Source organism: Carettochelys insculpta, chromosome 1 (assembly GCF_033958435.1).
Source record: "Carettochelys insculpta isolate YL-2023 chromosome 1, ASM3395843v1, whole genome shotgun sequence".
NCBI lineage: Eukaryota > Metazoa > Chordata > Testudines > Carettochelyidae > Carettochelys > Carettochelys insculpta.
The window spans coordinates 284819870-284834238 of record NC_134137.1 but is presented as its reverse complement, the minus strand read 5'-3'; the positions used below and the strand labels follow the sequence as shown (position 1 = coordinate 284834238).

The window sequence follows — 14369 nt, the reverse complement described above, 5'->3', positions numbered from 1 at the left end:
GAGTCATCTCTAGGAAGTTGTGTTCTGAGTGTCTGGGAGATGGCTGTGTCAGGGGCACATGTTCAGGGGTGGGGAAGGATATCCAGCAGTGGGCAGAGGTGTGGCTCGTGTCTGGACTAATTTTCTCTCTCTCTCTCTCTCATTGCCACGCAACAAGAAAGCCTCTTTGCATGGGTGGTGCATCCATAAGGCAGGGGAAGGCAAAACTGCCTTACAGCAGTGCCAACAGCTCCAGAGGACCCTGAGCCCAGGGGTGAGTTGGGTGGGCATGGGGGGAATGAGGGAAGAGGGGCAAGGAAGTGGGAGGAAGAGGCAGTGGGGAAGGATGGGGCATGGGAAGAATGAGGGGATGTGGATTGACTCCCCTTCTAGCCACACCTCTCCCCAACCCTCCACTGAGCTCAACAAGAGTCCCAATGCCCCGAAACGCAGAACTCCCCAACAAGCCCCTGTGCATCCAGATCTCCCACTGAGCTGCCGCCACCCAGATTGCCCCACACCTGAATCCCCCCACCCTGACCTCCAACTGAGATCATGCTGGGCTGAACCTGCTCCGCCACACCTGGTACACCTGGCACAAAGGGGTAGAGCCAGCCCTTACTCTGTGTCAGGATCAGGTGCAGCCTGACTGCTGAGTTCCTGTACTCGGGGGGGGGATGTGGGGGGGGTTTCAGGGTCATCTCCCCACCTCAGTGCAGTCAGTGGCCTGTGCTCCCCACTGCTAGAAATGTGACAGTCTGGAATTTTAATGGCGTAATGGACCTCCTGTCACAGCCTTCTAGTATGACATTGGACCTTTCATTTAAGGCTTGATCTCAAGGGGAGTATTTACACTATTGAATAAAAAACAAAAAACAAACCCCCACAGCAGGTAAGGAACTTGTCATGTGCCTCAGTTTCTTCATCTAAAACCAGGGATGATAATACTAATATGTGCCCCCCTCACAGGAATGTATCAAAACAAAAAGCAGTCAAGTAGCACTTTAAAGACTAGCAAAACAGTTTATTAGGTGAGCTTTCGTGGGACAGACCCACTTCTTCAGACCATAGCCAGACCAGAACAGACTCTCTGTCACAGGAATGTGTGTAAATTCATTGGTGGTGTTCGGTCAGCAAATGGAAAGTGCTGAGGCGTCCAATTCTGCAAAGTGTTTTTTTACATTTCCAAACCCTTTCCACTTCCTTCCCGCACTAGCACTATGCCTGCATAACAAGAGAACCTCAGTTTGGGACTTTATGAGATGCCCCCTCCTCCCCTTGTGGGATGCTGACAAATTTGCCAGAAGAGGCAGGAGTAGGACCCCACCTGGCCTCACCCATCGTCACTTTTCAAAGGGCTAGACAAAGATGCAGGTAGGCTTTATGCTGCGTGTGCATTGCAGGGAGGGCTGCATCATTTGTGGCATTAGGCATCCTGTGCTGGTCTGTTCTCAGTAACAGAGCCAGTGACACAGGACTGGACAGAGCAATAAATGGCCAGGAGGAATGAATCCCCTTCTGCCTGGGCCAGAGCCCTTCACAGCATTCACGCAGGTAAGCAGTGGCCTGGGCCAGAGCAATTAATTTTTCTTTTTCTTTTAACCTGTTCAAATTCTGTTATGGGCAGGGCCGGGGGAGTGCTTGGTTGAGGAGGGCAGTGAGCTTGACAGGGTTTCAGGGAGCTTGGGGACTGAGGGGTGTGGAGGGAAGAAAGGGGGACCAGGGGGGACCAGGGACATGGTGGCAGGGAGCAGATGAGGTTTTGACAGTGTATAGTAGTAGTAGGCATCCTTCAGTCTGCATAGACTATGGATCGCGCCCTTTAAAGTTTCAATTGAGGACTTCATTTACAGCGTCTACTGTGACTATGAAGACCCACACGAGAGTGACAGTCCTTGCTGCATCTCTTGCAGATGTAGTGGGTGTCTGGCAAGTCCTTATTGTGCTTTCTGTGCGCTTGCTTCTCCTCTGCTAGCTGTCTGATCTTCATCTCGCCCTTCTGAAGGCCCTTGTGTAACCCCTGCCTCCACCTGCTGCGGTTGTCTGCTAGTTCTTCCCAGTTGTCCAGCTCGATGTCTACCTCTCTGAGGTCTCTCTTGCAGACATCTTTGTAACGCAACTGGGGACGTCCGGGAGGTCTTTTGCCAGAGGCTAGCTCACCATACAGGATGTCTTTTGGAATCCTTCCATCATTCATCCTGTGGACGTGGCCAAGCCATCGGAGCCGATGCTGCCTGAGGAGGGTGTGCATGGGTGGGATTCCAGCTTGCTTGAGGACGGCGGTGTTGGTCACTCTGTCCTTCCATGATATTCCAAGGATGCGCCTGAGGCAGCGCAAGTGGAAGACGTTCAGCCTCTTTTCCTGGCGGGCATACAGGGTCCAAGTCTCGCTGCCATAAAGGAGGGTGCTGAGGATGCAGGCGCTGTAGACTTGCATTTTGGTGTGAGTGTACAGCTTGTTGTTATTCCACACTCTCTTGCTGAGTCTGGACAGAGTTGTGGCCGCTTTTCCGATCCTCCTATTTGGCTCACTGTCCAACGACAGGGTGTCAGTGATGGTGGACCCGAGGTAAATGAACTCGTGGACGACCTCTAACGTATAGTTTACAATGCTGATTGATGGGGATTCAGCAACATCCTGACCGAGTACGTTCGTCTCCTTTAGGCTGATGGTAAGCCCAAAGTCCTTGCACGCTTTGGAGAACTGATCCAGCAGTTTTTGAAGCTGGTCTTCTGTGTGAGACACTACAGCAGCATCGTCTGCGAACAGCATGTCTCTGATGAGGACTTCTCGCACCTTAGACTTAGCTTTCAGCCTTGCAACAGTTTCCCATCAGATCTTGTGTGCAGCAAGATGCCCTCTGTTGAAGATCCAAAGGCATGCTTCAGGAGGAGTGCGAAGAAGATCCTGAACAATGTTGGAGCAAGCACGCATCCTTGTTTGACACCGCTCCTGATTCTGAAAGCATCCGATAATGCGCCGTCATATTGGATGGTTCCTCTCATGTCTTCGTGGAACGACTGGATCATCTTGAGTAACCGTGGAGGACAGCCTATCTTGTGGAGCAGTTTGAACAGACCATCCCTGCTGACCAAGTCAAAACCCTTGGTCAAGTCGATGAAGGCTATGTAGAGTGGCTTCCTCTGCTCCCTGCACTTCTCCTGCAGCTGCCTTAGAGAGAAGACCACGTCAACGGTAGACCTCTCTGCGCGGAATCCGCACTGCGATTCGGGGTACACCCTCTCAGCAATCTTCTGGAGTCTGCCAAGGATGACGTGAGCGAACAGTTTACCAGTGACGTTTAGGAGGGAGATTCCACGGTAGTTGTTGCAGTCGCTTCTGTCTCCTTTGTTCTTATACAACGTTACAATGTTAGCATCGTGCATATCCTGTGGAACCTCACCCTCTTTCCAGCACAGGCACAGTAGCTCATGTTGGGGTTCCAGGAGTGTGTCTGCGGCACATTTGATTACCTCTGGTGGTATACCATCCTGACCAGGGGCCTTTCCTGCTGCAATGCTGTCGATGGCTCTCTTCAGTTCATCTACAGTCGGTTCTTGATCCAGTTCGTCCATTACTGGTAGGAGCTTGACGGCATCGAGGGCTGCGTCAACCACAACGTTCTCGCGTGAGTACAGCTCGAAGTAGTGCTCAACCCAGCGCTCCATGTGTTTGGCTTTGTCAGCAATGACTTCACCAGATTTGGATTTCAGAGGTGCCATCTTGTTCTGGGTGGGTCCTAATGCCTTCTTCATACCCTCGAACATTCCTCTGAGATTACCAAAGTCGGCACAGGTCTGGATGCTGCTGCATAGCTGGAGCCAGTGGTTGTTGGCACAGTGCCTGACTGTCTGCTGTACTGTTCTTCTGGCCTCTCTAAGTGCTTGCTGGGTACTCTGGCTCGGTGAGCGTTTGTACTCCAGGAGTGCAGCGCGCTTCTTTTCAATGACTGGAATAATCTCATTAGAGTTAGCTTCGAGCCAGTCATTTGTGTTTCTAGCTCTTCTTCCAAACACCGACAAGGCCGTGTTATAAACTGTATCCCTCAGATGTTGCCATTTGGATGTCGCATCGGCGCCCCCAGGGCCGCTGTGCAGATTTTCCTGGAGGGTCTCTCTGAACTTTTCAGCTTTCTCCGAGTTTGCCATCTTTCTGGCGTCAATGCGGGGCCCTCCAGCAGGTTTAGAGTGGTACAGCTTCTTGGGTCCCAACTTGAGCTTGGAGCAAACTAGCGAGTGATCTGTATCACAGTCAGCACTATGATAGCTGCGTGTCAGAAGGACGTTTTTGAGGTTATTACGCCTAGTGATGACCACGTCTAGTTGACGCCAGTGCTTCGAGCGTGGGTGTCTCCACGACACTCTGTGCTGTGGCTTTGTTCGGAAGAATGTGTTTGTGATGCACAGATTGTGGTACGTGCACAGTTCAAGGAGACGCTGTCCATTGTCATTCATTTTTCCCACACCGAAGTGTCCTAAGCAGGAAGGCCATGAGGCCCAATCAGCTCCAACTCTTGCATTGAAGTCACCCAAGATGTACAGTTGTTCACGAGCAGGTATTTGCGCTACAGCAGCACTAAGCATGTCGTAGAACTTGTCTTTTACTTCTGGTGTGGCGTACAGGGTTGGAGCATAAGCGCTGATCAGGTGGACAGGACCGGCGCAAGTTTGAAGCGTGATCTGAAGAAGTCTTTCTGATCCGCCCATGACTAAATCCACCATTTGTAGAAGGGTGTTTCTGACAGCAAAGCCAACACCGTGCTCTCTGGGTTCTTCTTGGGCTTTACCCTGCCAGAAAAAGGTGTAGTCCTTTTCCTTTAGGGATCCCGAATCGGCGAGTTGTGTCTCTTGCAGTGCAGCGATATCAACTCGGAGCTTCTGCAGTTCCTCATTGATGACAGCAGTCTTGCGGGTGTCACTGATGGCCTGAAGATCTTCAGTCAAGCCGGTCATCATGGTCCGCACATTCCAGCAAGCAAGCTTGAATTGTTGATGTTTCTCATTTCTTGTTGATTTTCTTATTGGTTTGCCCGGTGCCCAAATTTCAGTCACTTGTCAGGTTCAGGAACCTTAAGCCTCATGCACCCAGCGAGGCAGGTGAACTGTGGCGGGACAGTACCCTATTGGCTGAGGGCTGCCCAGCTTGAGGCGGGCGGTGACTGTCCAGTGAGATGCGAGGATCCCTCCCACCATCGAAGGCAACCTCTGGCGCTCGTTCTCTACGCCAATCGAGCAAGAGCTTATAACCGGTATTTGTTGCCTCCCGTGTTGACACAACGCTGTTCAGCGATGCCGGAGTACCTCTCCGGGCGCAAGCCTGGGCATTTATTATGGAGACTCTGGGCTGCCCAGACACCAGTGTCCCCCTCTCGGCTTTACTGATATAGTCCAAAGGAGAGGATAACCTCCACGTCTGGTACCACCTCAGCTGCAGGAGTTGCCAGGACAGTGCCAGAAGTTGACACCGAACCGCCTTCGGACTCCACTCCGGATTTTCTGTCAGGGTTCACTCCCTTAGCCTTTCTTCTTCCCAGGATAACCCACAAGGCAGTGCGGTTGACAGTATATGCTCCAATGCTTCTCAGAGGATGGGAGATTACATTTGCCTGGTGAGAACAGGTCTGGGGATTTGGATCCTTCACTCCTGGGGATATTGGGTCTGCCAGTCTGGTTCAGAAAGCTGGCCCCATTGTGCTGCCTCAGTGGGACATTTTACCTCCTGGGTCTGTGAGCTGAATGGTGCTACTGTTGTTAAAGCAGCAGCCAGCCTAGATTCTACTGACAGGATCCATGCCCCTTGGTCATTATTATTCATTGTCTGAGGTGCTTACTGCTGTTGAAACAACACAGGAAGCGTTAACTTGTATGGATGAAGTGAGAATGAGGTGGCAACTTTTGCAGTCTGATTCCAGCCATTTTCTTCCTGTTTGGGGCAAGTTCTGGCTGAAGTTGAGGCCTGACACCTTATTTTATTGTGTGAAGAAAGGACAGAGACTTCTCAATTAGCTTTAACTGGGGCTTGCCCGTATGTGTTCCCCAGGATCAATGAGAGGGGTTTGAGGCATTTGCAAGGTGCCTGCATAGCAGTTATTAGAGCATATAAAATATTGGTGACTGACATACCTTTAGTGCTTTTAATTAAGTACCTTCATCATGTCTGGCACATGGTACAAAACACTGCACTTTGTAGATAAATACATTGGTGAAGGGGGGCGGAATTGTTCAAAAATTATTTGCTTGGGTTCAAGGATTGGCTGGAAGGGGACAAACATGCACTGAGCAGTGATAAGGGATGCACAGGGAAGGGAATGCAAGAGGGGAGGACGGAGACAGCTGGAAAGGGGCATGACCTGGACAGGTCAGGGGACAGGGGAGCTACTGCCTTCCCAAGTGGAAGCTTCACCCACTGCCCATGCCTCTTTGAGACCTTCACATGCACCACCCTGCTTCCCAGCTGTTAAGTCCTGACCTTGCAATCAGGCCTTGTGTGTCTGTTGAACAGGAAGATTGATGAAAGCCTCTGGCAGCAAAAGCGCTAGAGAGGCCAGAGTTACGCAGAGATGTCTATAGCAGGGCGTTGGGTTTGGTTGTGGGCAAGAAGACAGCATGAGCTCTGCAGACAGCGGGCAACAAAGTAATAGGGAGCTTGAAGAGAAGTGCACTTATCTTTGGTTACTCAGGCCAACTTACATGGTCATCCTGCATTCTGAGTCGATGTGCTCTCTCTGAGAGACATCCCACTTTATCCACACTGCTTTCACCTACTCGTGCATAGATGTCACCTTCCTAAACTCCTAAGAGCTGCCTGACTCCACTCCATGGCCACACGTGCACCCTGTCCCCGCTCCACCCACTCCCCCAAGCCCACTCTTCCTCCTGCCCTCCAAGCACCTCTTGCACACTGCTGAACAGCTGATCTGCAGTGAGCAGGGAGTGCTGGGATATAGAGGGAGGAACTGATCAGCAGGCATGCCAGTGAGTGCTGAGCACACGCTATTTTTAACCCCACGGATGCTGCAGAGTACCTAGAATCAGCACCTCTGCACTTGAGCTCCTGGCATTAGCACATGTTAGCAGGTTACCATTTATCCTAATGAGGCCCTAAGAGAAGTAGCTGTGAGGGTCTTGTCAGAAAGAAAAAGGGTGACTGACTCTTCTGACATTTGTGACACGTCTTTTTGTCAGACACCAAGGGGTTCTGTGCTTCTTGGCAAATTTTACTGGGTGGCTCAGAGACTCATGGTGGCCCTTCTGCTGCCTGGGGTCTTTCCAGAAGCCTGGGTCTCCATTTACCAAGCCATTTGCATAGGCAATCTACAAGAGGGGGAGTCAGCCCCCTCAGAAAGTTTGGGTGCCTCTGTCTTTTCACTAGGGTCACTCTCCAGGGGAAGGGTTTGGGGAGCCCAGGCCTCCCTACTCCTCTGGGCTCCAGCCTGAAGATCCCAGATAGGAGGCAGCTGATGGGGCTTTTCCCCTGCCTCAAACACAGCAGCCTTTCTCGGGGCCACTTCTACCACCACTTCCTGCTAACACATTCCCCTGTACCTGGATGAGATGCTCCTCTTGTACAAAACCTTAGTCCACCAGCCTCTCTTCCTGATCCACTCCTCATCTCCTCCCCACTCTCTGCCCGGGGGGAAATCTTTTATAGTAAGGCAGAAGGCCTTTAACTGGCAGCAAGTGTCTGATCAGCCTTTTTGCTACCGGGTGATTCTTAATGAGCCCCAGCAGCTTGCCTTGGGTGCTGGGTTGCACTCTGTGAGCCTAGGTGGGGAACAAAAAGGCACTGACCCAGTGCCCAGTATATTTGCCTCTCCCTGGGCTCTTGAAGCACGCTGCCTGTGTTCTGCCACACAATGAAATCTTGAACCAGAGTTTTCTATCTCCTTCCTCTCTTGCCACAGATCTTTGCTGTCCCCTCCACCCCCAGTGTACTCCAGTGGGAGTAAGCCCCCTGTCACTGCTGTGACTGCTGCTACAGCAGCTTCATACCCCCAAACACAAAGGTGGCAACAGATGCCAAGAAGTTTTTAGTGGAAGATGCAGGCTTGGGAGAACCAGTCACATCTCCACTCATCCTCTTGCTTACACTGGATGCCAGGATAGAGAAGCACGTACAGCAATGCCCAGCGCAGGGTGGTGGTGGTGATCTCCGTGCCAGCGAGAAACAAGTCATTTGTTACCATCAGAAGGTTGTTGCCATTGAAACTGCTCCCCGCATGACCTCTGGCCCGAAGAAAACCAGACAGAATGTTATGTGACCCCGGGGTTCTGTTGAGGAGAGAGGAGCACATTGTAGATTGTGGGGTTTCAGTTCTGAAAGAGCAATGCTGAATTGTTTGCGGAGTGCACCACCACATGTGCATAGGCCATGGGGGTTCCTTGGTCAGACGCATTTCAAGGTAATTTATGCCACACATCATGGACTTCATAAGCAATAAAGCTGAAGATCTGCTCTAAAAACACAGTGCATGTCTGCAGTGCAGTGTAAGCCCAGGATTAGTGGCACTGGGGTCCATTGACCCTGGGTTAAAGATCACAGGACAATCCTGGACCGCCAGGCACTTTTAAACAGACCCTGAAATATTTTTCATTTCTTATCATCACTATCTCTTTTATTATTTTCTCTGGAGTCTGGACCTTGACCAAGAATTTGGAGCTGGACCAAAAAAAAAAAAAGGTAGTCTATGCTGATTCCAACCCTACATTAAAAAGTTGATAATCCAAACACGAACCTTAACCCTAACCCTAACCCATCATCCTCCCTCACTCCCACAGAAAACCCTATCAAGGAGATACACACATATCTCATAGAACTGGAAGGGACCTTGAAAGGTCATCAAATCCAGTCCCCTGCACTCACAGCCTATCTATCCATCCGGGGGCCACTTTGTTTTAATCTAACCTGCTCCAAACCCTTGAAAGGCCCCTCAGGGACTGAATTCACACCACAGCTTTACAAGGCCACTGCGCTATCTTGTACATGGAGAGAGGCAGAGAGCAGGTCTGACAACGCTCGGCTCTCGCTCTTTGTAGCCCTTTGTAAACCACTTGCACTACCCAGGGAACAAGTATTGGGCCCGGGGGTGTAAACATGGGGTGGTATCTCTGTCACTCGTACATCAGCACACCAGTGGTGCTCGGCGTGGTCTCTGTGTAACCGCCAGCCAGAGCAGCCGTGTGTACCTGTGACTAGGCCTTACATGTGAGACACAGTGTAAGTAAACAGCTACTTGAACCCCACTGTGCTGGTGTGGTTCCTTCACAGGCAGGAGTCCCAGCGGAGCTGTCGTACAGATAAGGAAATAGGCAGGGAGGTAAAGGGAGTCACAGGTCAGCCACACCCAGCAGGACACAGCCCAGGGGACACTGGTGCCTGCTTCCCCCTCACGCCTGCTGCACAGACTGGCACCCAGGCAGCTGGGCTGCAGCCGGGAGGGCTGGCTGAGCAGGCTGCACCCTCCACGGATCGGGCGGGGGGAGTAGCCAGGGCAACAGGTAGGGGAGATAAAGAGGAGGGAGTGGCAGGGGGCAGACTGAGCCCAGCCTGTTCCTTCCCTCTATGTCTAACCCAACCCCCCCAAAGCCAGACTCTCCTCACAGCCCCCCTCACTCCGCAGCCCCCCGGCACTCCTACAAACCCAGCTCCTCTCCCAAGTCTCACTCGCCCAGCAGCCCCCCGACACCCCTCTAAACCCAGCTCCTCCCTCAAGCCTCACTCGCCCAGCAACTCCCAGTATCCCCAAAACCAGCTCCTCATTCACCCAGCAGCTCCCAGCACCCCGAAACCCATCTGCCCCCTGCGATGGGGTTCAGGGGTCCCCAAGCACTGCACCCTGTCTGCAGGCAGGAGTGACTCTCACTCAGCAGGTAAAACAGGACGTTTATTAGTCGACAGAGGCACAGCTCAGCACAGAGGTGTCAGTACAGCCGTCAGACAGGCATTCCAACCCGTCCTGGGGAGAGGAGCCCGAGGGGTGCCCCTCTGGGGTGTAGTTTCCCCCCTTGCCAGGCTGGCTGCCTTCCGGTTCCCTCTCCCCCCAGCTTCTAACTGCCGCCTGATTCAAACCCAGCTCGGCTCCTCCCTGCTCTTTGTTCAGGTCAGAGGTGTTACCTGCCAGCTTAGGTTACAGCCCCAGGGGGTCATCCTTAGCCACTGGGAGCTGCTCTGCCTGTCTCACACACATCCAGCCTGAGTCTCACGTGCACTCCCCCGAGTCCATCACACCCCCCAGCCACTGAGCACCTTCCATCTTCTTCCCACAAGACACCACCATAAATTCAGCATTGCCCCTGGGGAACACCCAGCTTAGCCGCCTTATGACCCCTCTGATGTCTTTCACCCGGGGACTCCCTGCCGAGCTCCCACGCAGCCCCTCCAGTTTCCCTCCTCCCCAGGACCAGTCTGCGCTCACTCAGTGACCCACCATGGTGTGGTGCTGTAGGGGCGCTACATTGAAGCCACAGCCCCCCAAGTTCTGGGGCTGGGGGGAGTGTTGCAAGCGCCCACAGCTGCTGCAGCCAGGGCAGAGTTCTTGGGACTGCAGCTGTGCAGTGTAGGCCCTGCCACTGCACCTGCCCCAGGGGGCAGTGAGCTGAGCCCTGCCCTGCCCAGGGGAGGTTGCTGTGGAGGAGGCACTGTGTGTGCAGCTGGCAGCCCAGTCAAACTTCCCCCTCCACCTCCAGGGCCTGCCCGGCCCGGCAGAGCCAGAGCTGCAGCCGCTTTTGTCCCTGCAGAAGCAGCAAGCCCCTTCCTTTGAGGCAGTGCGGCAAGGCAGGGCAGGGAGGAAGCGGTGGAGGGGTCAGCTGGAGGCAGCAGAGTAACGAGCTGCAAATGGTTCTTAAAGAGCCACATGCAGCTGGGATGGAGCTGCCCAGGCGGCTAACTGTGCCCTTGAGGTGTGGTGCCTGAGGCAAGTGCCTCAATCACCTCACCCTTGTTATGGCCCTTACCAGATCACAACAGGAAATGTTCTGGATACCTCTTCTGATGCTGTGGATTTGGTGCGCCTGCTTTCTATGGGCTTCTTATCTACATTTTCTTACAGTAGTTCTATAAATTTGGAGGCAAACTTAACATGGGCAATGACTAATATGCTAGTTAAAAGTGATTTGCTTTGTTTACAAATTGGAAGAAGACATTGAAATCTTGAAATTTCCCACAAAATTAAATTTTTGTAAAAAAATGTTTCAGGATAATCAAACATTTTAAAATATTATAACTAGAAAACGAATATAATGATAAAACAAAATAAAAATATTAAATGACAATTTCTAAATAAAAAAATTGAAATGTACTTTTTTCCCCATCAAAACAGAAGTTTCAACCCTATCAAAATGCTTCATTTTGATTTTTTTCCAAATGAAACGTTGTCAAAAGCATTCCCACGCTTTGCGGAAAAAATTGCCATCTGCTGTTCTGGGGAGATATAACACAGATTAGATTTTTGTTCTGAAACATTTTTCCAGGCAGGCATTCCTAGTAGCCTGCTGTTGAAGGAAGCTGTAACTTGGAAAGCAGACATCTTTACTGTGGCTGATGCCAAGATTATTAAAAGTGTCTCTTCGCTGAACATGCTGATTGGCCTACATCAGAGCTGTTCCCCAGCCAAGAGGACCCAGATACAAAACGCACTGGAGTCAATGGCAGTCTCAGCTTTGCCTGAATTGGGCATTGCTTCAGATCAGGCCACAGGTGCTGTAACAGTGCAAAGTTAAAGCTCCAAACATCAGCCTATTCTTTGGTTTATTTCTCAGTATGAACTCATTAGGCTCAGTAGAGGAGTGAAAACCAGTAGGAATGAAACCCAGAGATGCTCATGGAAGTTTTACTCACAATAGGATTTTGCTTCTAATCTGTACAGCAAAGGGAGGCAAACAGGGAATTCCCATCATTTGTATATTCATGGTGCCAAAGAGAGATACACCCTTCTCCTACCTTCTCCATTTCTTGAAGAAAAGCATCAATGAAGTCTCTCTTTTGGGTAGGATTAAAGGTCGCCTTATGCTCCTTCACAAGCTCATCTATGAAGGCGATTACGTTCCTTTGGGCTTGGAAGACATGTTGTGGCACTCCAGGGATGCTCAGGAACCAAGGTTCTGTGATGAGGAGCTAAGACGACAGAATGAGAAAGAAAACCACACCCTATGACTCCCAGGAAAGACTCACTAAAATACAATCTTACTGATCAATCAAATGGTACCACCTTAGTGAACCATTCCTACATGCTGAATTACCTGGGGCAGGAATCCAGCTTCTTCATTCAAGGCCTCTTCAATGCAGTGGAGCATCTTCTGAAATGTCTTATCGTTATAGTCAAAGCGTTTGCCATAGATGAGGAAGCAGATCACATTGCTAACTGCGTTGCTTATAAGAAAACACGGATCAAAAGGATGCCCTGAAAAAAAATACAGGTCCAACAAAAGGCATTAGGGGACATAACGTCATTGTAACTTTTCCCGCAAGTGCGTACGATGTAAGAGGATACTGGAACATACTCAGCAAGAACCTCTAGCGTTTCATGACTGCACATGGAACACACCACTTTAAAGTCCATGCGCATGTCACCTGGGGAAGTTAAGATCTTGACACTTCTCACATACTAATAGGGTTGGCCTGCTCAGTACTTGGAAGGGAGGCCACCATGGATACCGTAAGAATTTCAGGCCTGTTCTGTGGACTCAGTCAGTGGCACTCATCTCTCTGCCTCTGTGCTGTGCCACTGACTGAACCCATAGCATAAGTCTGAAATTCTTACATTATCCATGGTGGTCTCTCTTCCAAGTATTGAACAGGCCAACCCTATTAGTATGTGAGATGTGACAAGATCTTAACTGCATAACATTCCCCTTGTGCTTTCAGCTGGGAAGGTTGAGCTATTTAAAAAAAATAGTCCCACCACAGTCCATCTTGTTAAAACAGGTGTCAGGTTTGACCCCCAAAGGTGACTCCCTGAGAGTGACTCTCCATCCAGTCCTCTCTGTCTGGTTTCCAAAACACTTTACCCTCATGGTTATAAGATACTGTGTTATTTCTTCCCTCATAATCAGTTCTTATTATCCTTTCATTTCCCTGGGTCCCCAGCCCCATTTCCCTGGATGCCGCAGACCTTTCTCAGAGCAGATCATGGAGCATAGAAATCTAGCTTCCTTGGTCACACGCTTCTCCAGGGATTTCTTTCCCATCCCAAAGTTCTTCAAGTTGGAGAGCACACATCTCCTTTGTTCCTTCCAGGCAGGACCATAATTTGCAAGAACCACCCCTGGAAAGTATTAACAAACAAAAGACGTAATAAGCTCTAAGAGAACACCATGCAAAATTCACTGGCTAGCAGCAAAATAGGGCTGACCTGGAGGGACTGGTTTGTGATAAAAGCTAAAAGGAACTAAGGGCATGTCTATACTAGGCGATTAGGTCAACTTTATTAAGGTTGATTTGTCAGCACCTGATTTTGTACAGTTCAGGGTGCATGTCCATATTGGCCAGTGAAGTTGCGATGGCGTGCATCCCCATTAGGGTAGTCAGCTTCAATTTTGTCAGCAATGCACTGTGGGTACTTATCCCACAATTCATGTTGCCCCTTTGGATTGCAGGTTAAGCTTTCAGTGCCTGATGGGTGGTTCTGGGCATGCGCTATCCAGCTCCCATTGTGCACTTCTCTCCTCCCCGTCCCTGTGGAAAACAATGGAAAAAATGCACCTTTTTTTCACTGGGTATCTATACAGATGCCATTGCAAGGCCAGCATGGATCCCATCCAGCTTCCAACTGTTGTGGAAAGTATCATGAGCACCTTTCACATTGTGCTGCAGTATGTGCAGAGTCTAAGAAGCCTTCAGAGCAATGAAGATTCTGAGGAGGACATGGACATATACCCATGTGAAACATGGGAGAGGAGGAAGGGGAAGATGCTGGCTGTACTTGATGCTTTGTACACCATGGAGCGCCGCTTTTGGTGCTGTGAAACAAGCTCAGAGTGCATTGTTGTACAGGTATGGGACGATCAGCAGTGGCTAGAAAACTTTGGCATGCATAAGGCACTTTGATGGGACTTTGGGTATGTCTACACTGCAGGGTTTTTCTGGAATAACTTATTTCTACTTTGTTAAGTAGAAATAAGTTATTCCTGAATAGAGCATCCACACTGCAAGAGCATTTCCAAATCGAGCATTCACACTACAGAGCCCTACGCAGAAATAAGAAGAATGCGTTTTAGGTGTGTATCCCATCATGCCTGGCCTTGCTAGGCATTGTGGGATGTCAACAGGAAATGCAAGGTGCCCTGGGAATCAGGAAGTTGTCCCATGAGCCACTTCTCTTCCTGAATCGCTCTCCCCCCCTAAGTTTTCTGTTCCTTCCCATGCCATTTCAAATTGCTACAGGGAGCCCAGC

General features: G+C 50.5%; 1 protein-coding gene across 1 annotated transcript in view; it reads right to left on the bottom strand.

The window, feature by feature from the left end:
- CYP2D6 (cytochrome P450 family 2 subfamily D member 6) overlaps positions 1–14369 on the bottom strand; it is a 36942-nt gene that overhangs the window by 6418 nt on the left and 16155 nt on the right. Inside the window, 4 exon segments of the mRNA XM_075002240.1 lie at positions 8069–8205; positions 11907–12091; positions 12217–12377; positions 13089–13241. Of these exon segments, the coding sequence (XP_074858341.1) occupies positions 8069–8205; positions 11907–12091; positions 12217–12377; positions 13089–13241 (636 nt within the window).